The sequence below is a fragment of the Hippocampus zosterae genome, chromosome 10 (genome assembly GCF_025434085.1).
Source record: "Hippocampus zosterae strain Florida chromosome 10, ASM2543408v3, whole genome shotgun sequence".
In the NCBI taxonomy this organism is placed as follows: domain Eukaryota; kingdom Metazoa; phylum Chordata; class Actinopteri; order Syngnathiformes; family Syngnathidae; genus Hippocampus; species Hippocampus zosterae.
This window is the reverse complement of record NC_067460.1, coordinates 22,828,211-22,853,831: the sequence shown is the minus strand read 5'-3', so window position 1 is coordinate 22,853,831 and position 25,621 is coordinate 22,828,211. Positions and strand designations below refer to the sequence as shown.

The window sequence follows — 25,621 nt, the reverse complement described above, 5'->3', positions numbered from 1 at the left end:
AAGCAGGATGTTGCTAATTCGCCGCTTCTGAATCCTTTCAGCTTCCTGAGATCCCTTCACTCCGCTTCCGTTTGCTAGTCTTCCCCAGTTGATCAAAAACGATTGATGGGCTTTCCCCCCCCCCCCCAGAAGTAGAGATGAATAATTTAGCACAACATGAGGGGAGGGGGCGGCCCGGTAGTCCAGTGGTTAGCACGTCGGCTTCACAGTGCAGAGGTATCGGGTTCGATTCCAGCTCCGGCCTCCCTGTGTGGAGTTTGCATGTTCTCCCGGGGCCTGCGTGGGTTTTCTCCGGGTGCTCCGGTTTCCTCCCACATTCCAAAAAAAACATGCGTGGCAGGCTGATTGAACACTCTAAATTGTCCCTAGGTGTGAATGTGAGTGCGAATGGTTGTTCATCTCTGTGTGCCCTGTGATTGGCTGGCAACCGGTTCAGGGTGTCCCCCGCCTACTGCCCGGAGACAGCTGGGATAGGCTCCAGCACCCCCCGTGACCCTAGTGAGGATCAAGCGGTTCGGAAGATGAATGAATGAATGAGGGGAGGAGAGCGGTGGATGTTTACCTGCGCACAAATGAGTACGTAGGTACTTAGAAGAAGAAAAAAAAAATTCAAGTACAAACTTTCCCCTTTGTTCTTGCACTTCCCCTGAAAATCTCTTAGATCAAGTGCGCAACAGCTACTTCATCGGCCTGGATGGCTCCTTGCGGCTGGCCTTGGCCAACGGCATGGAGGTGTCGCTGCACACGGAGCCCCACCTGCTGGCCGGCACCGTCCACCCCACCGTTAGCAAGCGCAACATCACGCTAGCCTTGGACAACGGCCTCAACCTGGTGGAGTGGAGGCAGAGGAAGGAGCAGGCTCGCGGCCAGGTCACTGTCTATGGACGTCGGCTACGGGTAAGAAGCCCTTCGCCTTGCAAAAAAAAAAAAAATGGAATTGGGCTGACCAGTTTTTCGAGCCATGTGAAATATGTCACGTTGACACCAAGTCGACTTTAAAGCGCACTTGTGTGATGCTGCGCTCAGAACTTTCCACCGTTTCAAATCACGAACGTTGAAGGGAACAAATATAATGTTAGCACGTCGTAACGCTTTAAAGTTGAGGTTTAGCGTTGGGATTAACGTGCGTTTGTGTGACTGAACGGTGCTTATATTGATGGCGGATGTGCGCGGACTCCCGTTGAACTTGAGTTTGGATGTGATCGAACAATTCTGAGCACCGGTCGTGACTGAAATGAATGCAGCATAATTAACTGCCACAATTAAATGCAACTGTAACCAAGAAACCAAACTCAAGTAATTGTAGCGAAGTAACTGAAGTGCTCTCAAAGTAAGCAAAAAAAAAAACGATCAGGAAAGCCTACTAGAACAGCTGAAATTGATCACAGGGGTGTGTAAACTTTTTCATCATCACCGCATATTATTCATTCATTCATTCATCTTCCGAGCCGCTTGATCCTCACTAGGGTCGCGGGGGGTGCTGGAGCCTATCCCAGCTGTCCCCGGGCAGTAGGCGGGGGATACCCTGAATCGGGTGCCAGCCAATCACAGGGCACACAGAGACGAACAACCATTCGCACTCACACTCACACCTAGGGACAATTTAGAGTGTTCAATCAGCCTGCCACGCATGTTTTTGGAATGTGGGAGGAAACCGGAGCACCCGGAGAAAACCCACGCAGACCCGGGGAGAACATGCAAACTCCGCACAGGGAGGCCGGAGCTGGAATCGAACCCGGTACCTCTGCACTGTGAAGCCGGCGTGCTAACCACTGGACTACCGGGCCGCCCACCGCATATTACTTGATGCTAAATTGCTCTAGCGTCGTGCGGTCAAGAGCAAATTTCTGACCCCCAACGTGGCTTTATCTCACTGTGTAGCAACAACAAAACCTGACGTAACATAGCCTCTTTTGCAACAGCCCCCCCCCCCCCGTCTTCCTTGTAATCCAAATTGCCTCGCGCATTCTCCAGCAGGCGACGGTGCTAATGGGGAGGTGCCACTTTGTCTGTCATCGGCTGTTCATTTAATGGCCCCGTTGTCCCTGTGCAAGTGCAAGCGTCTAATGTATGTTACAGACAATGGCCCTCGGGGGGGGGGGGGGGGGGGCGAGATAGGGGAAACGGGAGCAGCCTAATAGCCACGGAGCGGGCAGGGATGAGCACAGATGGAATCATTGAGCGACCTTGAGTGGCGTGTCAAGTGATATTACGTGGGTGGCTGGCTGGGCTGAGCGCGTGGCCGGGAGGACGCCCGCCTCTGCCTTCGCACATCTTTCAAGTCAAAAACGACACCGGGAAGGGGGGGGTGGGGGGGGGGGGGGATCAAGTATTTTGGAATTTGGGTCTCTCTTTGTTGTGATCCTCAACTAGCATTTTAGCGGCCCGCGGCGGATGCTGAAAATAATATTTGTAGCGGCCCGTCCCGCGGGACTTTTGAATCGGCGCTAGCACGAGTGTTTCTTTCAGCCCGTTGAACCTTTGACAGAGCGCATTCTGACACCAAAATATTTTTTTGCACGTTTTTTTTCACTGGTTCAGTTCCGATTAGCGCACATGTTCTTGGACAGGCGCCATTAACCCGTCCAAACGGACGGGAGCTCCCCAAAGCACCATGGGATTACCGGGCGAGTTCTGTACGGACAAAATCAATACATGTCTTTTACTTTTGTTTGCTTGGAGTTGTCGGGCGAAATCGCCTGGCCTTGGTTGGGGGGGGGGGGGGGGGGGGGGGTCAGAGGGAGAGGGGTTGTGTTGTTGTTGCTGTGCTGTTGTAGAAAAACTGAAGAAAGAAAAAAGGAGTTTTCCAGGTTTTTCCGGTTGCCGGTTGTGCCGATATCACAACATTTCATCACTTTGACCTGCACATTGTAAACAAAATTGCGTTATTATTGAAAGAAAAGCCCCTTTTAAGGCCAATGAAGTGAAAACGCCCTCAGACACACGACTGACAATCCGCATCTCACTTGCTCCTTTTGGCTGTCATCTCCCCCCTCGGACAAAGCCTTTTGACTCCCTGCCAACCCCAACATGACCTGAAGGATTACATTCTGTCTTTTCAAATCCGACGAAAAGCCCCCCAAAACCACCTTGGTGCCAGTTTACCAGAGATCCACAATGAGAGTAATCGGCACCTGGCATTTGTTTACCCGCATGCAGTCGGAATGGATTTGCTCCGATTTGCTCCGAGTCACATTTTGCAGGTTACCCACAAACCAAAAAGTGAGCGAATTAAAATAAGAAAGAACCACTGCAGTGGCTTCTGCAGCCCATCTGAAAATCACTCGCGTCCTGGTTGAGGCGGACCCAGCTCAGCTCATCCCATCCAACCGCCGTTTTTTCTCCCACCACAGGTTCACAACAGGAACTTGTTGTCCCTGGACTTTGATCGAATCACCAGGACAGAAAAAGTCTACGACGACCACAGGAAGTTTACGCTGCGGATCCACTACGACCACGCCGGTCGGCCCACGCTCTGGGCCCCCAGCAGCCGCCTCAACGGGGTCAACGTGACCTATTCGGCCGGAGGGCACGTGGCGGGCATCCAGAGAGGCACCATGTCGGTCTGCATGGAATACGACCACAAAGGCAGAATCAACTCCAAGATATTTGCGGATGGTAAATCGTGGAGCTACACGTATCTCGAGAAGGTAAGAATTGATAACGGATAGTTCACATACAATGATACCTCACTTATCGCGGTTAACTCATTCAGTACTAGCCAATTCTGGACCAAGTCTGAAAAGACGTTTAAAAACGTCTTTGGGAGTGAATGAGTTAATGGGGACCGAATGAGTTAATGGGGACCGGGACCGAGCCGCGAAGGAAGGTTGGAATTTTTGTGTAAGTGTATGTGGGTACCAGCATGTGTAGAATACGTAAGCAGTATTTATAAAGACTGCAGCAGTTCACGTATTTATTTCAATCTTTAATGATAAAATCTTAAAATTCATCAGCTTTGCCTTCTGAGAGAGACAAAAAGACTTGCGTTGGTGGTGTCGATGGTGCGATCTGACGGTGTAGCTGCCGTTAGCCTCCAGCTAGCTCCTTGCTAGCTATCACCGCGCAGCCGACGTGTCTATAAAACACTTCATCGGTTTTGATGAGGAAGTGGTAAAGAAAGACGTGCCGCTTTTTTCAGACAAGTATCACAAATATCGGCAGAACTTCGAATTAAAACCTGTCGGCGTGCGGCGACGTCAAACTTTTGTTACCGTCGTCTGAGAGAAAAAGTTCACCCCAGAATAGCTGGGGTAATGTCACTTTTTATTCCCGGTTGCCGAGAGGAGAAGGTGAGAAGCGGCGGTTCTTTGCCGCCGAGACAAGTCGACGTGTTAATGGGAGCCAGTCACCTCGATGCTAGTCGCTTTTTCCGGCTGCCGTCGAAAGCGTTTCAATGCCGGGATCTTGCTGTGACAACCTCGTAACACATTTGAATAGCAAGACACGAGTGGGTGAGGGGAATGGATAATTACCAAGTGCCAAAGAAACGTTCCACTACCTTTAATATTGCAGATCGATTCTCAAGCGAGACCCTTGACAAAGACGCGCCTTTTTTTAAGCCCTCATTTTGGTTCCAAAGAAATCACAAACTGCAAGTGACGGCGGCATCAGAATGCTGAATTAAATTGCCGTTATATGGAAATCACACACAATTTGGTTTGGCAAAATCCACGACCCGTATGGTTCTTCAGAACAAAGAAGCAAGTTGATGTGGCCGAAGGAGTGAGTGCCTGTCCCGTTCGTGAGACGATAATGCGCGGAAAGGCGATGAAGTCGAGCGGTAATTTTGGAGCAAAAACGGGGCCATTTATTTTTAACGAACCCCCCCTACCCCCACCCCGAAAACAAGGTAAACAAATTGGTTCCGGGGATTGAACGAGGCTAATTCTATTTCCATTTGTTGGTGTAAATCAGGCATGTCCAAAGTCCGGCCCGCGGGCCAAATCCGGCCCGTGGTCGAATTTCATCCGGCCCTCGGCCCCCGTCATAAAATCAGTGCCGTCTGGCCCGCAGGTTGGGCGCAATGGAACACGTGTTGCATTGACTGAGGTCTCGTAGACTGGTGAGTGATGTTTCATAGAGTACTGCTTCCCTCTAGTGGCTAAATGAGTAATAGCATTCACTAAATGAGTAATAGCATTTAGACACTAGAGGGCATCACTCACGAGTTAACAAGACATCACTCCGTGTTGACATTGACTGATATGTCATATTTCAAATTCCTGTTTCAAATGAACCAAAAGAAATTCTTAAGATTGTTGAAATTAAAATAAAAATGGAAATGTGAAACAGACTGGCTTACTAAAACTTGAACAATATTGTTGTTCAATGTAAAGAATGTCAGCCAAGGTCGGCCCCCCGACATTTTACCACATAAAATCTGGCCCACTTGGCAAAAAGTTTGGACACCCCTGGTGTAAATGAAGTTCCTGAACTGAGGTTCCACTCTACTGCTTGGAAACGTGGCAACCTGGAACTGTAGCGGGTACACTGTGCTTTTACGTGAACGGAAACGCCTTCTCTTGCAGTCCATGGTGCTGATGCTCTCCAGCCAGAGACAATACATCTTTGAATTTGACAAGAACGACCGACTGTCCTCCGTCACCATGCCCAACGTGGCCCGACAGACCCTGGAGACGGCACTGTCGGTGGGCTACTACAGAAACACGTACCGGCCTCCCGAGGGCAACTCCTCGGTGCTGCAGGACTACAGCGAGGAGGGCCGGCTGCTGCAGACCACCTACCTGGGCACCGGCCGACGCGTGGTCTACAAGTACGGCAAGCTGTCCAAGCTGCTGGAGATCCTCTACGACACCACTCGCATCGGTTTCTCCTACGACGAGGTGGCCGGCATGCTCAAGACGGTCAACCTGCAAAGCGACGGCTTCACCTGCACCATCCGCTACCGCCAGATCGGGCCGCTGATCGACCGTCAGATTTTCCGATTCGGCGAGGAGGGCATGGTCAACGCCAGATTCGACTACGTCTACGACAACAGCTTCCGCGTCACCAGCATGCAGGCGGTCATCAACGAAACGCCGCTGCCCATCGACCTGTACCGCTACGACGACGTCTCGGGCAAGGCCGAGCAGTTTGGGAAGTTTGGCGTCATCTACTACGACATCAATCAAATCATCACCACGGCGGTCATGACGCACACCAAACACTTTGACGCCTACGGTCGCGTGAAGGAGGTGCAGTACGAGATCTTCCGCTCGCTCATGTACTGGATGATGGTGCAGTACGACAACATGGGCCGCGTGGTGGCCAAGGAGCTGAAGGTGGGCCCTTACGCCAACACCACGCGCTACACCTACGAGTACGACTCGGACGGACAACTGCAGGTGGTTTCCATCAACGACAAGCCCCTGTGGCGCTACAGCTACGACCTCAACGGCAACCTGCACCTCCTCAGCCCGGGCAACAGCGCCCGCCTGACGCCCTTACGCTACGACATCCGGGACCGCATAACCCGCTTGGGGGACGCGCAGTACAGGATGGACGAGGACGGTTTCCTGCGCCAGCGGGGCAACGACTACTTTGACTACAACTCGGCCGGACTTCTGGTGAAGGCGTACAACAAAGCCAGCGGCTGGAACATCCGCTACCGCTACGACGGCTTGGGCCGCAGGGTTTCCAGCCGAAGCAGCGCGGGCCACCACCTGCAGTTCTTCTACGCGGACCTGTCCAGCCCCACCCGGGTCACCCACATGTACAACCACAGCAGCTCCGAGATCACGTCGCTGTACTACGACCTTCAGGGCCACCTCTTTGCCATGGAGCTGAGCAGCGGCGACGAGTTCTACGTGGCCTGCGACAACATCGGCACGCCTCTGGCCGTCTTCAGCGGCTCGGGACACATGATCAAGCAGGTGCTCCACACGGCGTTCGGAGAGATCTACCTGGACACCAACCCCGGCTTCCAGGTCATCATCGGCTACCAGGGCGGCCTGTACGAGCCCCTCAGCCGGCTGGTGCACATGGGCCGCAGGGACTACGACGTCCTGGCCGGCCGCTGGACCACGCCCGACCACGACGTCTGGAAACGTCTCAACAGCGGCCACATCGTGCCGTTCAACCTGTATATGTTCAAAAACAACAACCCGCTCAGCAACAATGAGGAGATCAAGTGCTACATGACGGGTAAGTCACGCGGCGTCGCTGAGCGCGGGCGCGTATTTCGTCGGAAAAATGTCGGAATTGCTCGTGGATGTCACAAGATGGCAGCAAAGTGTCGGTCTCATTTCACACTTCATAAAAGAAGCTATAGTGCGAAGCACAATCGTCTTAAGTTGAACAACAGCACTTTTGCAGTCAAGTAAAAATTGTTCGCTAATTTAGTATATAATATATATATTATATATTATTTTTTATATATATAATATAATTTAATATAGCCATCCTCCGCCGCTTTTGAGCCTCCACGTGTAGAGACTCAGCCGCCGGAGAATTTTCAATCGCTGTCTGGAACAAATGTAACAAAACCAACACAACAGCGTGTGCCCTCTTAAGGTCACTGGCATGCAGTCACCGTCACAGATACTGAGGCAAAAATGTTTTTGTCTTTGTTTTTAAATCACTGATCGCTACTTGACGAATTGAATCTGTCCTGAGGGGATGACTGGAAGCAAACCTCATTTCAATCTCTATAAGAACTTTTTTTTTTCCATATGAAACATTTCTTCGAGCATATAAATATCAACACAGGGCGCGAGCAAGCTCAACCTACAGTCACTGCCGTTGTCCACGGAGTGGGTGTGTGTCGCTAAATAGAAATAGCAATACCAGCAGATGTTAGGTGAGTCCCATCAGGGCGATCAATAATGCATATAAGTTTTTTTTTATGGTGCTAAAATTACACATGTCAAGGGGGAAAGAGGGAGCCACACATCTCGTCACCCCCCCACACACCCACCCCACCCTTCCTTGTGAGTGTTGCAGTGCACCGAGTGACTCTCACTTCAGGGTGACAGCGAGCCTCAGAACGCCACGCAATTTGCATTCGCATACAAATCTGTGCTCTGGAAATCACACTGACTGCCAAGTGCTACTGTGTTTGGGCCAAATGTTGTTCTCAGCCGTTGTGTGGATGTCACCAGAGGACTTCATTTGGGCGCGGCGAATGACAAGTCAGAGATCAAGCATTCAGGTCACCGAGAGAGACAAAAAGTCCACGCAGAATGGTTCCTGCTTGATGGGCCATCTTATTTACACTTCTTTCCCTGCGTCGCGGCTTGTTTGCCCGAGGAAATTTGCCGCGCTGATGACAATTGGCAAGCCGGGATGCTAATGAGCACGTTAAATTGTACCAAATTGTAGCTGCAAATGTCACTTTGGAACTATTATCTGCTACACTGGGCTTTCAAATCTCCCCGCTAGCAACGCGTATGCCTGCATGAAGCTCCATCTTTGTCTGCTCCATCTTGTTATGCTACTGAGACGCGCCAAAGATTATTTGCAGGGATGGACATTCCGTCCCTGGGACGGAACAGGTTAAGTATGTGAGGCAAAATAACACGGCAAGAGTTTAGCCAAACACAAAAATGTTCTTGACGAGCTAGCGCACAGACTTTTTCATGTCAACCGTATTTTTATAGCACCGCTGCCACCTAGTGCACGGTCAGAGAACATAACAAAGTACATACGGACACCCATTCCACAAACGATCAATACAGCCAGATAAGAAAGCTGGCTGTGTTGTATGTCTCCGCCCACCAAGATGCCCCTCCCCCCGCCCCTTGAGGCACGGATTAATAAAAATACAATTTTTATTATTTTATTATAGGAGCTATTTTTCTGTTATGAAATGCTAATGTTGAGTTGCTTATCACTAAGACATTAAAAATATAAATGTGATGTCACTCTTGTTAATATTTGATTGCTAATCGTTTCAGAGCATTAAGTAAAGATGTCAACATAAATTTTGGTGACCACCGATCGAAGTTTTGGCACATTAGAGCGATGACAAATCAAACCATAAAAATTGTTCTCCTAATCCAATCAAAACTAACTGATATGAAACAACTCGGGTCAAAATGGAATAAAACCCATTGTGAAAAATCCCAAACTATTGGAGTTAAATTTATGAACACATTAGTTCAGAATATGATTCTGAAACTCTGTCACTATTCTAAACTTTTGTTCCAACATTCCCCTTCAAAATAGCACCGATTACTACTTTCTTATCATCTGGGCCCCGCCACCATCGTTTGGCGAGATTTATACAACACAAAAACATGCCTACAGCTCCAAATATTTTTTTAGTATTTTTTTTAAGCCAAAAATTGTGGATAAGTTCAAAGAAACACACACAGACAAACAGGTGAATTTGAGAACAGACCTTCGACTCTGCAGTGGATTAACGAACAGACCTGCGGTTTTATGTACTCAAAGGAAACAATTCAGAGATCACTTCACAGCTCATTGCTGTGTTGCCAGGGGAGGAGGCAAAAACGCCCAGAAAAGCCGCCCGGAGAAGAAGTGGCAGCAGAATGCATTTCTTGAAACAGTCGCCAAGTTCACTCGTCGCAGCGTTTTTCTCGCTCGGAGCAAAACAACACGACACTCCAGTCGGATCCTCGCAAATTGCCTCAGCCGCGTCTCCCTCCCAAATCGTTTGTGGCGCGCGTTGTTTACACACCGACGTGTGTGTTGCCGATCATGAATAACAAGGAATCCGTGCTATAGACAATACCAGGGGAAATAAACGTGGGTTTTTTTTTTCTGCCTTGCTTCTTTACCATTTAGGACTGAATGACATTTGGATGCTTAGCAGATGTGTTGATATACAGCTGTGGAGGGAGCGCCTCAGCTGTGACTGTTTCTTATTATAACTAACTAGCTGGTTTGCCGCCCTCTGGGCGGCTCATCAGCTAGTTCCTGCGGAAGGCTGGTAAGGTGGGCCTTCGGCCCACAAAAGTGTTGTTGCTTGGTTCAACTTTTTGTTCACCTTCATTGCTTATCGCGAAAATAAAGAGATGTTTAGCTCTACTAAATAACTAACAATTTCATTGCAATGCTTGTGGGTAGACAACATTTTTTCGCTAAGATGCCCGCGCGATCGTAGCGAGCCACTGCCTGAGCGGCGCAGTGGCGGCGCGCAGCGGCGCGGTGAAGTAGGTACGTTTTGAAAAGGGACAGACGGAAGGACAGACCGCGTGCGGGACGACGCGCAATATATATATAGATTATAACTAATTCTTATTTTTTTTAAAAAACTGAAGGAAAAAAAGCATTTGTTAGGTGCTGTCAAACTTTAGTGGTAAAAGTACTCGCACTCTGCTTACAAGGGAAATAATTTGCCAAATCTGTGAGCAATATTTCACTCATTTACTCCTGTCAAGTTATACTGTATATTTTTATTTGTATTTCTTATTTTTTTTAAATTCAGGATATTCTGGACATGCATCGATAGGTCACACAGGAGCAATACAAAACAGCATGACAAAACATGCTAAATTAGCTAACAATTGTGAGCTAAATCGTTAGCTAAAAACTCCTAATACCTTTTTTCCCCCCAGAGTAGCCGAATATCATTTTTTCCGGCCAGAAGCCGATGAAATTTAACTTGCGACAAGACACAACACATTCACACCACAGGTTTGGGGGAGCTGACATTATCTTTGCACTTCTCTTGGCGGAATATCTCGCGTCATCATAGCTAATGTGCCCACGTTTATTTTCCCCGCTTCAACCCATAAATCCAAATGTCTAGCGTCGACTTTCCACCTCAAGTAGAAATGATCCGTTTTCAAATGTAGGAAGTAAAAGTAGTAAGTTGTCAGAAAATGAATGTTCAAGTATACATAGCTTTTAAAAAAAAACAACAAACATTTAAGTTCAGTCAGAAAGTATTGCTACTTGGTTAGCATGAAACGCAATCGTGCCAATTTGAGTGCCAAAACTCCAAAAACTTCAAACTCCTGCGATGTTCTCCGTGAACATGATTGGAAGATTCCAGTGGCACCTCGAACCAAGCGGCGGGTGGGCCGGCTGCTATTTGAAGCGTCGCATTATGGTGCCGACCTCCGATGCCTCCCGCATCTCATTAGAAGACAGAAAATTCCCTCAGTCTCAGCTGCTCATAAATGACACCATATTATGGGATATAATTATCCAGCTCGGGCGTCGTTTGCCGTCGGTGAACGTCCGCCCCGCCCCCTAACGCTTTCCCCTCTGCGGCGCACACGACCGAGCGACACCTGTGGGACGGGACGGGGAGTCAGCGTAGACGTCTGGAGGATTTATTGCATCTTGTCTGCTTTCGGCAAACAAACGCACTGCCACAGTGAGACCAATCGTACGGAGCAGATGAAAAGAAAACGCGTTTTGCATTTTATTTGCAAAACGGTTCCCAGGTGTCTGCGGCGGCGTACATCGTCAAATATATACCCCAAGGGTGAAGAATCACAGCACACTTTTTATCGGTGCGTCAGACACCACTTTGACATGCGAGAGCATCAGGTGCGCTGTGGGAAATGATCACATTTCAGTTCATTTGTCTGAAAACCAGGATTTATTTACTACAGATAATGTGCCGGTGCTTTTCTGTCCATGCACAATTAAATGCTATTTTACTTGAAAGCAGAAGAAGACACAATAAATCCCCGTACCCACCCGTGAATAATAGCTAAGGGGTCCAAACCTTCTTGGGTCAGGTGTCAAATGTGGGGAGGGATTTTACACCGTGACCCGAAGCCGTAAAAAAGGAACGTCTGCAGGCTCAAGATTTATAGACGACGTCATCCAAGTTTTCCATTTCATGTTTAGCACGGGTCAGTTTTGAGCATTTTGTAAATAGATCATTGGGCAAAATAGGCTGCAGAATCTGAATAAGGAGAGATTTATTGGATCGTACGGTGCAAGGAGATGGAACAGACGCAACCCGTTCAAGAGAAAGGAAAAAAAAACAACAACAACGGGGATACAAAACGGGAGCTCGCCGGGTGGCCTTTCACAGCGCCCTGTTTTTTTTTTGATGAAAAGAAACCCAGACATGAGGAAGAGCAAGGGGAAAAAAAAACGGCCCCAGGCTAAGCTCCTGCAGGGGAGCACAGTATGAGTTCGGATTAAAAAAAAATAAAATAACTAAGCCAACAGCCAGACAGGAATATACGGCATAGTATACGGCATACTCGAATACTCGCACATGTGCAAGTGCGGTCGTGGGAGTATCGGGCAGAGTCAAGTCAACAGTATTTCTCGAGTACTTTCAAACAGCCATCGCTGCATACAAAGTGCTGTACATGGAGCGATTTAACATACACAATAAACAGTAAGGGCGGCCCGGTAGTCCAGTGGTTAGCGCGTCGGCTTCACAGTGCAGAGGTACCGGGTTCGATTCCTGCTCCGGCCTCCCTGTGTGGAGTTTGCATGTTGTCCCCGGGCCTGCGTGGGTTTTCTCCGGGTGCTCCGGTTTCCTCCCACATTCCAAAAACATGCATGGCAGGCTGATTGAACACTCTAAATTGTCCCTAGGTGTGAGTGTGAGTGCGAATGGTTGTTCGTTTCTGTGTGCCCTGCGATTGGCTGGCAACTGATTCAGGGTGTCCCCCGCCTACTGCCCGAAGACAGCTGGGATGGGCTCCAGCACCCCCCGCGACCCTAGTGAGGATCAAGCGGTCCGGAAGAATGAATGAATAAACAGTAAGACGAATCGGTAATCAAGGCGGTAGAAAGCACCAAGCAGTAAAATCAAGAACAAATCGAAGTAATAATCTAAGTCATGCCGATTTGCTCAGATGGTTCAGAGAACGGAACGGATATCAGGATATCGCCAAAGAACTAGCTAGGCGTATCCATACTTGCTATCCGAATCAGATAGTCGGTACGGGTGTGAAAAGTGGGATCACGCACCCCCCAAGTAAAAGTGCAATTTTGGTTTCGGACTCTGATTGGTGTCTGTCTTGTCGCCTTTCACCGCAGATGTGAACAGCTGGCTGGTGACCTTCGGCTTCCAGCTCTACAACGTCATCCCGGGCTATCGCAAGCCAAACACGGAGACGGTGGAGCCGTCCTACGAATTGCTCCGCACGCAGATCAAGACGCAGGAGTGGGACAGCACCAAGGTGAGCCGGTCGCGACATCATTAGCCGCCGAGACGTGCCGAAACCCCCCCCCCGAGGAAGCTGCAGGCTATCAGGGCCTCCGCAAAACACAACCCAGTGAGCCGGGGTCCTGGCCTCTTGTCCTCATCTTGGGCATTGGGGGAGGGGGCAGCAAAGGGGGGGGGGGGGGGCGGGGGGGGGTCAGGCTAAACAGCCCTTGTAATTGTCCTGCCATTAGGGGAAATTCACTCTCCCTTCCCTCCACAGCGGCGATTGATTTCATCTCGAGTCTTACACCCTCAGCCAAGGTCTGCGAATTAGCGAGGCCTTTAAAGTTTACACCCCCCGCCCCCCAACCCCCCAACACCTCACCTCCCCCTCGGTCGTCTGAATTATTGAGCAGGCCACTATTGTCGCCCGGGCTTGTGTTACAGCGAGACAAGCGACCGCCGCCCGTCAGATTGGTGTCGGCAGACACTCTGGCTGCCACCTCCACTCGGTGTCATCCATTAGTGAACGCCGATCTGACGAGACCAACATGAGAGAGGATCAGAAATGAAAGTGAAAGCGCTATTTGGACACAATTGATGAATCGTCGGGTTGCATTCGGGCAGAAAAGAAAAACCAAGCAAAAAAGGTGGCGCGGAGTGTAGTCGCCCCCCCCCCCCCCCCCCGCCCGCCCCCCCATGCCGTTTGCCGATGCGTATTTTCGCTTTCCAGTCGCTGCTTGGTGTCCAGTGCGAAGTCCAAAGACAGCTGAAGGCCTTCGTGAAGCTGGAGCGCTTCGGCCAGATCTACGACGCCAAAAGCGCCGGCTGCCCCCAAGCCGAGTCCAAGACGGCGTTCGCCTCGGCGGGCTCCATCTTCGGCAAGGGCGTCAAGTTCGCCATCCGCGACGGCCGCGTCAGCACGGACATCGTCAGCCTGGCCAACGAGGACGGGCGTCGCATGGCGGCCGTGCTGAACGACGCCGTCTACCTGGAGGCGCTGCGCTACACCGTGGCCGGCGTGGACACGCACCACTTTGTCAAGCTGGGCTCGGTGGAGGGCGACCTGGGCCTCATGGGCATGGCGGTGGGCCGGCGCACGCTGGAGAACGGCGTCAACGTGACGGTGTCCCAGGTGAACGCCGTGCTGGACGGCCGCGCCCGCCGCATCACCGACATCCGGCTGCAGTACGGCGCGCTCAGCCTCAACACGCGCTACGGCAGCAGCGTGGACGAGGAGAAGGCGCGCCTGCTGGAAGCGGCGCGCCGGCGCGCCGTGGCGCAGGCGTGGGCGCGCGAGCGACAGAGACTCCGCGACGGCGAGGAGGGCTCGCGCGCCTGGACCGAGGGCGAGAAGCAGCAGCTGCTGGGCTCGGGGAAGGTGCAGGGCTACGACGGCTATTACGTGGTGTCGGCAGAGCAGTACCCCGAGCTGGCCGACAGCGTCAACAACGTCCACTTCATGAGACAGAGCGAAATGGGCCGCAGGTGACATGAACGCGCTGCGTGGCGCCGGCGGACGACAGTGGACCTCTTGCCAAAGACGATTCGGTACGCCGTCCCGGTTGTTTGTTTGTTTGTTTGCGTGTGCGGCTTGGTTTCGAATAGAAAATTTTAACAAAAAAAACAAATGGGGTGCGTTGAATACGCGTCATTTTTGACAGTTTCGATCGGCAATCGGAAATCAAAAACTGGAAAATCGACTGATAGTTGTTATTTGGGTTGTTGTTGTTTTTTTTCCAACAGCCCAAAAAAAAAAAAAGACAGATTTTTAATGTTTTAGTCTCACATGGAAACTATGAAATTGAAAATCCATCCACAAAACTCAAATCTGTTTCAATCGTTTGTTCTGTCGAAAAATCTGCTACATTTTTATTTTGTACTAAGGTGCATTACAAAACACGGGTGATTTAAAAAAGGCAACAAAATAACGCCAGCCTTTTTCAAACAGTTGATTGATGAAACACAAAAAGTTCAGGCCGACACATGGAGAAACGGCAAAATCGCACAAAAAATTACTCTGGAGTGGCTCGCGTCAGAGCAATTTGCAAAAACTGAAATTAAACAGGCGGCCCGGTAGTCCAGTGGTTAGCACGTCGGCTTCACAGTGCAGAGGTATCGGGTTCGATTCCAGCTCCGGCCTCCCTGTGTGGAGTTTGCATGTTCTCCGCGGGCCTGCGTGGGTTTTCTCCGGGTGCTCCGGTTTCCTCGGAAGGTGAATGAAATTAAACAACAGCTCTAAAGGAAGAATCGGTTCATCAAATGGTTGTCGATTGATTTGATCGTCGATTAATACATTCATTTTGACACTTGTCGTTTTAATATTAAACTGGTTCATTTTACGGCCCGGCGTTCCATGCATTTGGGACCCCGGCCTTCACCGGTTATCGAAAACATCACTTCCCGACAACTGCCGCGCACACGTTCAACTGCAGCAGTTCAGAATCGATATTTATGACCAAAACCTGAAATACAATACATCATACTCGCCGCAGATGCCAATTATTAAATGTATTCATGAATTCAGATCACTGCTTGGATGTCACAGAAAACAAAAATGCCGACATTACCGTTGGCCCGGCTCGAAATCCGAGTTGAATTTCCATCAAGCGGCACGACCGATACAGAAGACGTTGGCCCGAGTAGATTGCCAGAACAGCACACGCAGGCTGAAAACTGATTGTACTAAAAACAAAAAAACAAATCTGACACTGTTCATGTTTGTACATAGCAGAAGCAGAAGCAGAGAAAAACGCCACCAAATGAAGAGAAGAGACTCTCGGGAAATAATGAATACAATTTCCTGGAGCGTGGTTGCGTTAGCTTGTTAGTCAGCAGACGGGTGAGCAAAAAAATGACAATAATGATGTTGTTAAAGCAGTTTGTAGTCGGCTAGACAAAAATTTGTTCAAGCCTCTTTTCAGCGTCAGAAATGGCAAATGAGTACAGTCACGTTTCAAAAAATTGTTAGCTTGCTAACCATCAGCCCTGTCACGTTTCAAAAACGTTTCAAAAACGTGACGGGGCTGATGGTTAGCAAGCTAACAATTTTTGCTAATGCTCATTACCAAACTTCAAGCTCACATGAACCTGAGCCATGAAAAACCGAATTACGTCCCGCACCTCATTTTTACATCTTGTTTTTTTAAAATTTTTTTTGTTTTAGGCTAAAATTGAAATTTTGGCTAACCAAATGAACTTTTTTTTGGATTACCGATAGACAACGGAACGAATGAACGATAGGCGGTTTGCATCGTTCGAGTGCCCCCGCCCCCTTTTCTGCCTTCTTCTTCAGCCAAGGAGATTGCCTCTATTTTAATCACCTCTTTTCTTTCTTTTTTTTTTTTTTTTTACTTGAAACTTGTCGCACATCGGGAACGAGAGACGTGGTGCCGGGCGAGGAGGCTTGCCAGTGTTTTCCTTGTGGATTGCTGAATGGTCAAAAGTGCTTAAAAACAAAAAAAGAAAAAGAAAAAAAAAGAGCTAATTTAAGGGATTTGCAAGCAGGTTTTTTTTTTTATTGTGTGTTTTACTTTTTTTTTTTAAATGCAAAGAAAAAGTGCTCCTCTTTCATTTTCACTGGTTACAAACAACCAACACACAGGGTCACTTCCTGGTTTTTCAGTTGATCAGTCGTGGTAATAAATTAGCCAACAACAGATGTGAACACTTTTCAGACAAATGTGAAGCCGTGTCATTGTTGTACTTCAACAATAAATGATGAAAGGTGGGCCAAGCGTATTTTCACACGGTAACGGCGACAGTATTCCCGTATGTGCTGCTTTTGCATTGCTGACAGGACGAAAGAGATGCTACGTGGACAGAAGTAATGCGTCGCCGCCTCGGACGTGGTGTAGCGGGGTCAAGCAAGGCCCATCGTGAATTTGGTTTGGCAGAAAATCTCAAGCGCAGGTCAGGGTGTCCACTTTTGTCCAGGCGGTGCGCTTTGCCTTAACGGAACCCAATGCACGGGACCAGCGGGTGTTCCTGGTCCTGTTTACGCTCAGTTGGGCGGCCTCTTGATCCCACGTGACAACAAGGACAATTGAAATGTCACAACGTCACTTGACTGCACGCCTCTCGGTCTGTCCATTAAAAGCGGTGAGTCGTTTTTCTGTCTTTTAGATTTGTATGTTCAATGATGGGTGTACTAAGAACAGTTGTTTTTGTTTTGTTTGTTTGTTTTTTTTTTTTGTCCTGTCCGCTTCGTTGAATTTCCAGACTCATTTTGTTTGAGTTTCCAACACTGTGTTATTTCTTCCTACTTTCTCGGACCGTGTAAATACAAAGATGAGTCAAGCAGCGCGCTGTAAATGAAAAACATGCAAACTGTAGATACCGCTTGGAGCCTACATCCTGTGTAGTCTTATGAAGGTAGAACGAGAAAAAAATAAATGAATAAAGGGAATATTTTGTGTTTATCTTCTTGTGTCTTGTGTTCTGTGTCACTGAAATTTGTGCACGCGGACAGCTCAACATTGGCACGATTGAGGTTCCTTTATTTTTTTTTAGGTTGCCATACAATGATGCACTAAAATGAGCAGACATTTTCCTTTATTGGTTCTTTCTTTTGTGTGTGTGTGTGGATAATTCGTTGGCAAAATTAACAATTATTAAAATGAAGTGTCTTTTAAAACAACAAAATATGGTCACACTGGAGAAATGAAGCTAATAGATTTAATACATTTAAAATTAAAGGTTTTACAAATCATATTTAAATGTAATGAGGAACTGTTGCATTACAGATGAAACTGGTGATAAATATATATTTCTCCCAGTTATGAATAACGTTTCTATCGATTGTACCTAGCTAGCTAGCTAGCTAGCCACGCCTACTTCTGGTGATCTAGCTAGCTAGCCACGCCTACTTCTGGTGAGTGGTGTACTATAGGTTTTTTTTTCTCTTGTTTACTCGTTCGTTGCAGGAAATGAACAAAAAAATAACACATTTAAATTGGATGGGAAACAAAATTAACTTAAATACTGCATTCAAATGGAAAATGATGTTGAGGCTGGGTTGTCGCCAGGTGGTTTGGAAGTGAAGTGTTAGCCGTATTTACCCAGTGTTAGTTGCCTTGTAACATCTCAAAGTGTCAAGTGTGTGTGGGGCACGGTTTCCTTTGATTATCTAGAAAATAGGCAGAATAATTCAGCACCTCATGTGGGTGAGGAAGATAAATCAAGTGTCAAAAACAGTTCTACATAAACAACTGCAAGACTGCTTGAGTAAAGTGAACAGTTTTAACTCAAACGTTATTTCTGTTTCTTTCAAAATGGACTGACATTCTTTTCTAGCCAATGAGCAGCCGGCTAACTGTGACTAGCCCCGCCCACTTCCAAACCGGCTCACACTGGATTTGGTGAGCAGTAACAAATGTCAGAATACCAAAAACTGGTGCCCAGAGAACATTGCCAGAATGCTTAGTAGCGTGATGCCCACTCCATCCCAGAGGTATGTATGAAATATTTGACTGTGGTTGTGTTAATTAGCAAAACGTAATGGCTAGCATGCTAGCTAACATGAGGAGTTGAGCATGCTATCCATTTTAGTATCAAAAGAGCTCCCCACATCTGAATTTCCATGTCATCTTTTGAATCTTCTTGTCTGTTGAACTGTATGGCTGGTCTTCCATCGTCCCCTGCAAAACAATTCACCTGAAAGAATCACTCTTCCTTGGTCAAATGACTTTGAATTTGTTGTTTACCCGTGGTGCCGTCGGCGCCACGGCCGCACAAAAAGTATTGGACGTGTGCTGTCGTGGTGCAAAGTTTTTCTCCAGCACATCTCGGGCAAAAGTTGTTGCTGCTGACAACTCTCATTTCGCCGCAGCGAGACAACATTTTTGTTTACGCCTGCAGGCGTGCACACTACGGCTGGAATCATAATGACAACAAATTCACCTCGGCCCCGCTTACCTGAGAAAGCTGGCAAGGGCCTGCTGGAAGTAGACCGAAATTGCAAATTCCAAGTAAAATGGCCGACTTCCTGACTGTGATTCATCACCTGACATTTCATGGGCGCCCTCTCCTACTGAAGATGAGTGTCTGTTGGGCTTCTAGCAATTCGTCAAAAAAGAGAAAAAAAAGTATGTTTCGACAAATATATCTTAAATGGCATATTTGCCTAAATGACAGCAAAAGCATGCCGTGACAGGTGATAAAAAGAAAGAAAAAAATGTGATGAATAACCGGGTGGACATTTGCTGTCATCCTGTTAATCTGTGGATTTGTAAATGGAATAAAAACGGTCTAATTGCGCTTTATATTGATTAAAGTGACATGGAAAGCACAATGGCTATAAATAACCTCCTTTTATCCTAATACAATTTCTATAGTACAAGAGAAGAAAAAAATATTAAAATGTGGCCGGTGTCTTGTTTTAAAATAGAAGTAATTTAGGTCGCATCAATCAAATAATTCAGTGATTATTATTTTTTTTTTTCATTTGGACCACCGAGGGCAACCGTTTTGTTATATCGTCGGTTGCAAGAAGAGGTGGCAAAGGGGCAGCGTTTCTGCAACTTGAAGCCATTTATCTTGTTGCAACCCCCCCCGAGACCTTGGTTGTCATTGTAAACAGTCGCCATATTCACCTATGACCCAGCTGTAAGAAGATTTTCTCAAAACAAGCTAATTTAACTCACCATTAATGCTTGTGTTTCACAACTTTCTCACCATTTGCAAACCTAATTAGGACATCTGTTTCAAATGGGGAAAAAAAAGCCTCGTATGTCTCCTCTAAAGTTCCAAAAAATGGAGATAATAAACGTCCACGTTTCTAAACCTGAACTTTGTATTCAACATGACAAACGGCAGAGAACGTTTTGTACCTGTGTTGAAATTAGATGAACAGCAGCAGTCTTTGCTCGCTCGAAAATAAGTGAAAGGTCGCCGCGGCCTTTTCATTCAATTCCAAAATAGACGAAACCCGCAAACGAAAGTGTAACACCTGCCGTCTCTCAACTTGCGGCGATGTTTATTTTTCCCCGACAATGAGCACTGTTTTGCACAGAAAAGTGGCCCACCTGTTGTACACTGTGCAGCAGCTCCTCGGGGAAAAAAATAATAATAATCTGCGCACTGGCTACGTTTCAAGACTCGCCACGTGGGTGAGCGGCCCGCATCTGTTGTGCGACTGAGCGGACAGCGGGACGAGCTCATCTTTTAATCATCCGGGTCTCGCGTTCCCGCCGCCATGCAAATGATGGCGCCGTAATAAAAGCTTAATGGCGCAGGGGATGGTAACGCGAGCGGCTATTGAGGGAACGCGCCGAAAGTCCCCGAAGGTTCTCGGTCTCGTTTGGAAGCCCCCAGCCACCGCGCGCCGTTAAGAGTCGACGCAAATGAAACCCAATCGCTCGTTTTTTTTTTTTAAATGTCACCGTTGCGCGGGTCAGGCGGAGGTCGGCGGTGTCTTTCGCGCATGCTAATGGGAGGCTAATGTGCGCAAGGAGCAGGATTGGGCAAGCTACGTGGAAAATGTAGTGAGCTAAAGTAGAAATGATTCCGCGTTAAATGACGCTTCGCCGCATTGAAGCGACGCCATCGCGGAAATGTGGCGACACGCACGCGCAAACGTTTCACAGTTTCGTTCTATTATTGGCAACATTGCGTTGCTAGCTAGCGTTATGTTAGCCCTGGTACTAAGGTTGCCACTTTTCAGGTCTACGGTACACTCCTTCCGGCATCGCGGCAAAAAGCACGCGGGCGAAAGAAATTTGAGGGTTTGGCCTTGAAATGCACAGAATCATGTTTTTTTTGGGGGGGGGGGGCGGATTATTTAGCGTCATATTAGCCTCTGAGCCATGGGGTCACTTGGTGGTCAAGTTGTTTTGTTTTGTTCGTCGTTGTTCAATTCATTGTTTGTGTTTCTGTGAAAAAAAACACGTGCCCGTATTGAACCGGTTTTTCCGTATTTTGCAACCTTATGAGAATTTTTCAAATCTTAAGTTTACCTGTCGCAGACGTCACACATGACGGAAAAAAAAAATTACAAATATTTCAAGTTGCCACTAGACAGCATTTGTACTTTTTCAACATTCCGAGAAGAAGTCGAGACAAAAGTCGGAAAACAATTCAACAAACGTGCCGAGGTTCAGTACATTTTGGGAATGTAGAGCTTCAGTCTTCTGGTCAAAGAAGCTCGAGAAAGCTAGCGGCGTGGGAGGTGTCCGGAGCCTCAGCTGCGCTTGTCGCGCTCAACCTGACAGGTGTGAACAATCAAATGTCACTTTTTGTATTTTTCACGTGGCTCGGGCGAAACTCAAATTCCGCCGGCCGATGGCGCCTCCGTCGTTGACGTGAGCGGTATCGACAGCGCATCTGAGGCGGTTACGAGGTCACCCGGGATAAGAATCTGCTTTAATGTGTTCAGACAGCGTTTCATGTCGCACTTCATAGCCATGACAAAGTAGGTGTCAGCGAGCGGCGCGCTAATGAAGGCGTCTCAACGTCGGAGGGGGGGGGGCGGACACGCTCACGTCCGCACCGCGAGTCAAACGAGCCATCGTCATGCTTGCGCGCCGTGTTAATAAGCACGTTTCAATCCGGTGTCACTTTTTGATACCATAGAGCAACGTTTTTCAAGTCAAAGCACATAGCTTTAGAAAAGTCTTGTGGTTCGCCTCCAAACGGAACACGTCCGCCAGTAAACTCCCCCCATACTCACAGCAGATACGGTCCAGACCAGGGTGAGAATAGCTTGGGATTGTTCAAGTTAATTCGTTTTTATTTCATTTTGACTTTACATTTAGAGATTATATATAATTCTAGCTTATTTTCTATAGCAAGTTTGTTTTATCAGCTTTTTTGGTGTTGTTTTTTTGTTAGTTTTAGTGTTAGCTTTGGTTTTTTGGGGTTTTTTTTAAGAGATGGAATATTTGTGAAGTACAAGATAAAAAGAAAAGTAGCTTTTTTGGTGTTGTTTTTTGTTAGTTTTAGTGTTAGCTTTAGTTTTTTTTTTTTTAAGAGATGGAATATTTGTGAAGTACAAGATAAAAAGAAAAGTAGCTTTTTTGGTGTTGTTTTTTTGTTAGTTTTAGTGTTAGCTTTAGTTTTTTAGTTTTTTTTTAAAGAGATGGAATATTTGTGAAGTACAAGATAAAAAGAAAAGTAGCGTTACCTGCAATTCCCACCCAACAGTAATACTGACATAAATACATTTCAAATCCACCCCAAAAAGCTCATGTAAGATTTCAATTGACAAAAATGAAAACAAATTACATTTTATGCGATAATTAAACATATTGGAACATACAAAATAAAAAAGACGGGCATAAAAAATGTACGATAGGCGCAGTTGGAGTGTCTGTGTGCTTTTAAGGGGGTGAAGTGGCTGTGTGTGAGTGTCTTGTGAGCTGTGGCCAACAGCAGCTCCTCTCTGAGTGTACTTATTGTCTTTATCTCAATGATTCCTAGAAAATCACCATGCCCCATCGCCAGTGAGCTATTTTAAGAACAAGCGGCACTTCACATTGGCAGATATCAGCTACAGTACGGATTTGTATCCACATTTGGATGAGCCCTGATTCCAATCAAAAGATAGGCGATGAGTTGTTTTTTTTTCTTCTAGGTGGACGTTGCCGTGAGGCACATCCCGAGTGTGTCATTTCGACTATGCGGTGTGAATGCAGCCTTATATCCGCCACATTTCTCCACGCTTCCCTCACCGTGCACAATCTTCATTTGTGATATGGAGGAGTCTAACTTTTATTGTGTTTTGCTCTAAAATGACATTTCCGGAGTTAAGTCGAACATCATCTGATGCCCTTGTACACTGACAGTTCAAAATGCTGCCTGGGGGCGGGGGGCGAGAGGGTATACAGTATTTCGTCACTTATTGCAGCAGTCTGACCTTTGCGATCACATTGGCAAACACGCTCACATCCACGCGCGTATGCACGTCGCCTACAGGGGGGGCCGTGTCACGAGTGTCCCGAGTCCAAATTACAGTTTTGCGAGCTGTGTGTTGCGTCTAACAAGATCGTTTCTTGCGCGGGTGGTAATGGCTTGCAATCGGGAGGAGAGCACGTTTTCACCCACTTATCATTAGCGTCATCTGCGGGGGTAAATGAAACGTATCATTTGGGTGGAGGTGAGGGGGGGACAGGGGGTACTGGGGGCGGGGGGGTCTTGTGTTAATGACAGCGGAGGAGAGCGGACTCACGGCTCATTTACACTTGATGATTTGTTTAGTATTTCCCGGCATGTGTCACATACAGCAAAACACGGCATCCTCCCACTAAAGATGGACCCCAACGGTATACAGTTCACTCCATTTTTATTGATCTATATCTATACACAAGCACACATCGCTCTCTCTCTCTCTTTGTATAATATAATATGCGGGCTGTGCATCTGTCCAATAAAATGGAATTTTTAATGCATATCTTGAGACATTAAGTGTGATATTAAGATATTTTCAAATTAAATATTACAATGATAGATATTAAATGTTGAAAAAAAAAGTTCAATTCAAACGAATTGACTTTGGGCATTGATTTTTTTTAATGACATACCACTAGAGGGCAGGCTCCTCTCAGAATCACGGTTTGGAAGGGTTCCCGCCCAAGTCGCCGAGTTGGCGCCAATGAGCGCGCCATCCCCAATGACTTTGAGGGAAGATGGCGGCGGTTGTTAGTTCCGCCCGGCTCATGTCTGCTGGCCTGTCACACGAGCCATTCCCTGAAATCACTCCGCGATAACGGCCTAATCAGCACTTAACGAGCCGTGCCACATAAAATCAATGGCCGGCCTCCGTTTTGGGAATGCGCAATATTTGGAGGAGGAGGTACGATCCTCGGTTAGGAACCCGGATGACAAATTTCCGCCTTTTCTCGGCGCTAGTCGAACACGAGGCGCACGGACGATTTGATGTACTTGAAAAGCATGTCGCTGATATGTGCTGGAGGACGCGTTTGTCATCCTCCCCAAAGGTGCACTGTGTAGTCGTCTCGTGGCAGCGCAAAGCACTGGCAAACGAGTTCAAGCCGGTTCTGCGGCTGAAGGCGAACAAGGCCGCGTTGTTCTTGATGGAAGCGCAGGCAGAACAGCACAATAGCAGCTTGTTTCTATTTCACTCGACCTCGCAGCAACAAATGAATAATATATCGCAAGCAAATCCGGGGGGGGGGGGGGGGTAAAAGACACGAAGAGACGGGGAGGATTTGGCTTTGTCATGTTTTGGCTCATATGGAGCTACAGCGCCACCCTGTGGTATTGATGCATTATTTGAATTTCCCATTTCAGTGTCCACATTAAATGTTTCTTGATTTTTTGGGGTGATCACAATATTTTTTTAAAGTCTTTTCTAAATTCTGTCTTTGTATTTATTGCTCATCATTTATTTTATTTTTTTGTTGCTGGTGGTCGTTTTGATTTTTTTTTAGTGTCACAACTCCAACAAATGTATTTTCCTGTGCAGTATTAAAATATTATTGTTGAAAAATAATACGAATGCTTTGTTGGGGTTTTAACATGGACATTCGCTTCTTTTTTTGTAACATTAAAACTGGGCAGTCCATCATCTGCGTTAGAAAGAAAAGTCTACGGTCACAACTTTTTGTCACGTTTGAAATGAAATATTATGTTTCAAAGTACCAGCGGTATCATTACTCGGTGTCGGTGAGTGAACTCAGAGAGTGAATATTCACGCCACAATTTTGGGGCACTATATTTTTGTAATATTTCTACTTACTCTATTTACAGGTCCTTGTGGTATTAATGAGAATGGGGCATTCAGGGTCCACACCGAATTGAACAAATCTCGTTCCTTGCCTGCAAGAATAATGTGACATTTCTGACAATTTAATGCCCTCCGTTAGCGTTGCACTCTAGCGTCATTAATCACCAAATAGAATTGTTCCGCTCCCCCCATTAAGATGAGCGCGTGTGTGTAATTGCTCCTCCAAGCTGGAGATCATTCATGACTCATATCAGCCATGCATCACGTTCAGCTTTTAATGATGATGTGTCAGGAGACAGACGGAGGCTGCGCGCGCGCACACACACACACACACACACCCTGCCGCATCTCTCTCAGACCACCAGGCTCCATGGTGAGGGGGCAAGGGGGCGGGCTGACGGCCAGGTGAATAATTGTCCGTGGCATCTTATTCCAAAGATGGCATCTGCATCCAAGGGTGGGCGAGCGCACCCGGTGTCACGGCGTGTGGTGAATGAGCGGGCTTTTAGCGCAAATGGACCTCACGCTGGTGGACCGTTCATCACGCGAGATTAATTTCAAGAGGACTTTCCTGCAGATGGGATGGTTTTAAAACTCAGCAGAATGGGAGGATGCGGTTTGGGTCTGGCAGCGTGAGCAGAATCCCAACCAAATTTAGGATACCGAAAAATGATGCTCAGCACGCACACAGCCGCTATCAATGGTCGAACACCAACAATTAACAACAACATTTCATGTTAGGTTGTTAGATTTTACATTATACTGTATGTAGTTAGCTCTGGCTATTTTAAATGCTTCTACGTGTGCTGGAAAAGTCCTTTTGACGATGAATCTGAATTTATAAAGGCCGTTGGGAAACCGGTTGCATTACAGCCACCTACTGGACGTTCGGAAATCAGTTT

The 25,621-nt window shown here is 47.4% G+C and overlaps 1 protein-coding gene across 12 annotated transcripts in view; it reads left to right on the top strand.

The window, feature by feature from the left end:
- Positions 1–15,121, top strand: part of tenm4 (teneurin transmembrane protein 4) — a 163,276-nt gene extending 148,155 nt beyond the window's left edge. For all 12 annotated transcript variants that reach the window (XM_052078334.1, XM_052078335.1, XM_052078331.1 and 9 more), the window contains 5 exons: positions 662–897; positions 3,354–3,650; positions 5,532–7,146; positions 12,928–13,070; positions 13,770–15,121. In XM_052078334.1, coding sequence (XP_051934294.1) covers positions 662–897; positions 3,354–3,650; positions 5,532–7,146; positions 12,928–13,070; positions 13,770–14,528 — 3,050 coding nt within the window. In that variant the 3' untranslated portion in view covers positions 14,529–15,121. The remainder of the gene's footprint in view (positions 1–661; positions 898–3,353; positions 3,651–5,531; positions 7,147–12,927; positions 13,071–13,769) is intronic.
- The last annotated feature ends 10,500 nt before the right edge of the window (positions 15,122–25,621 follow it).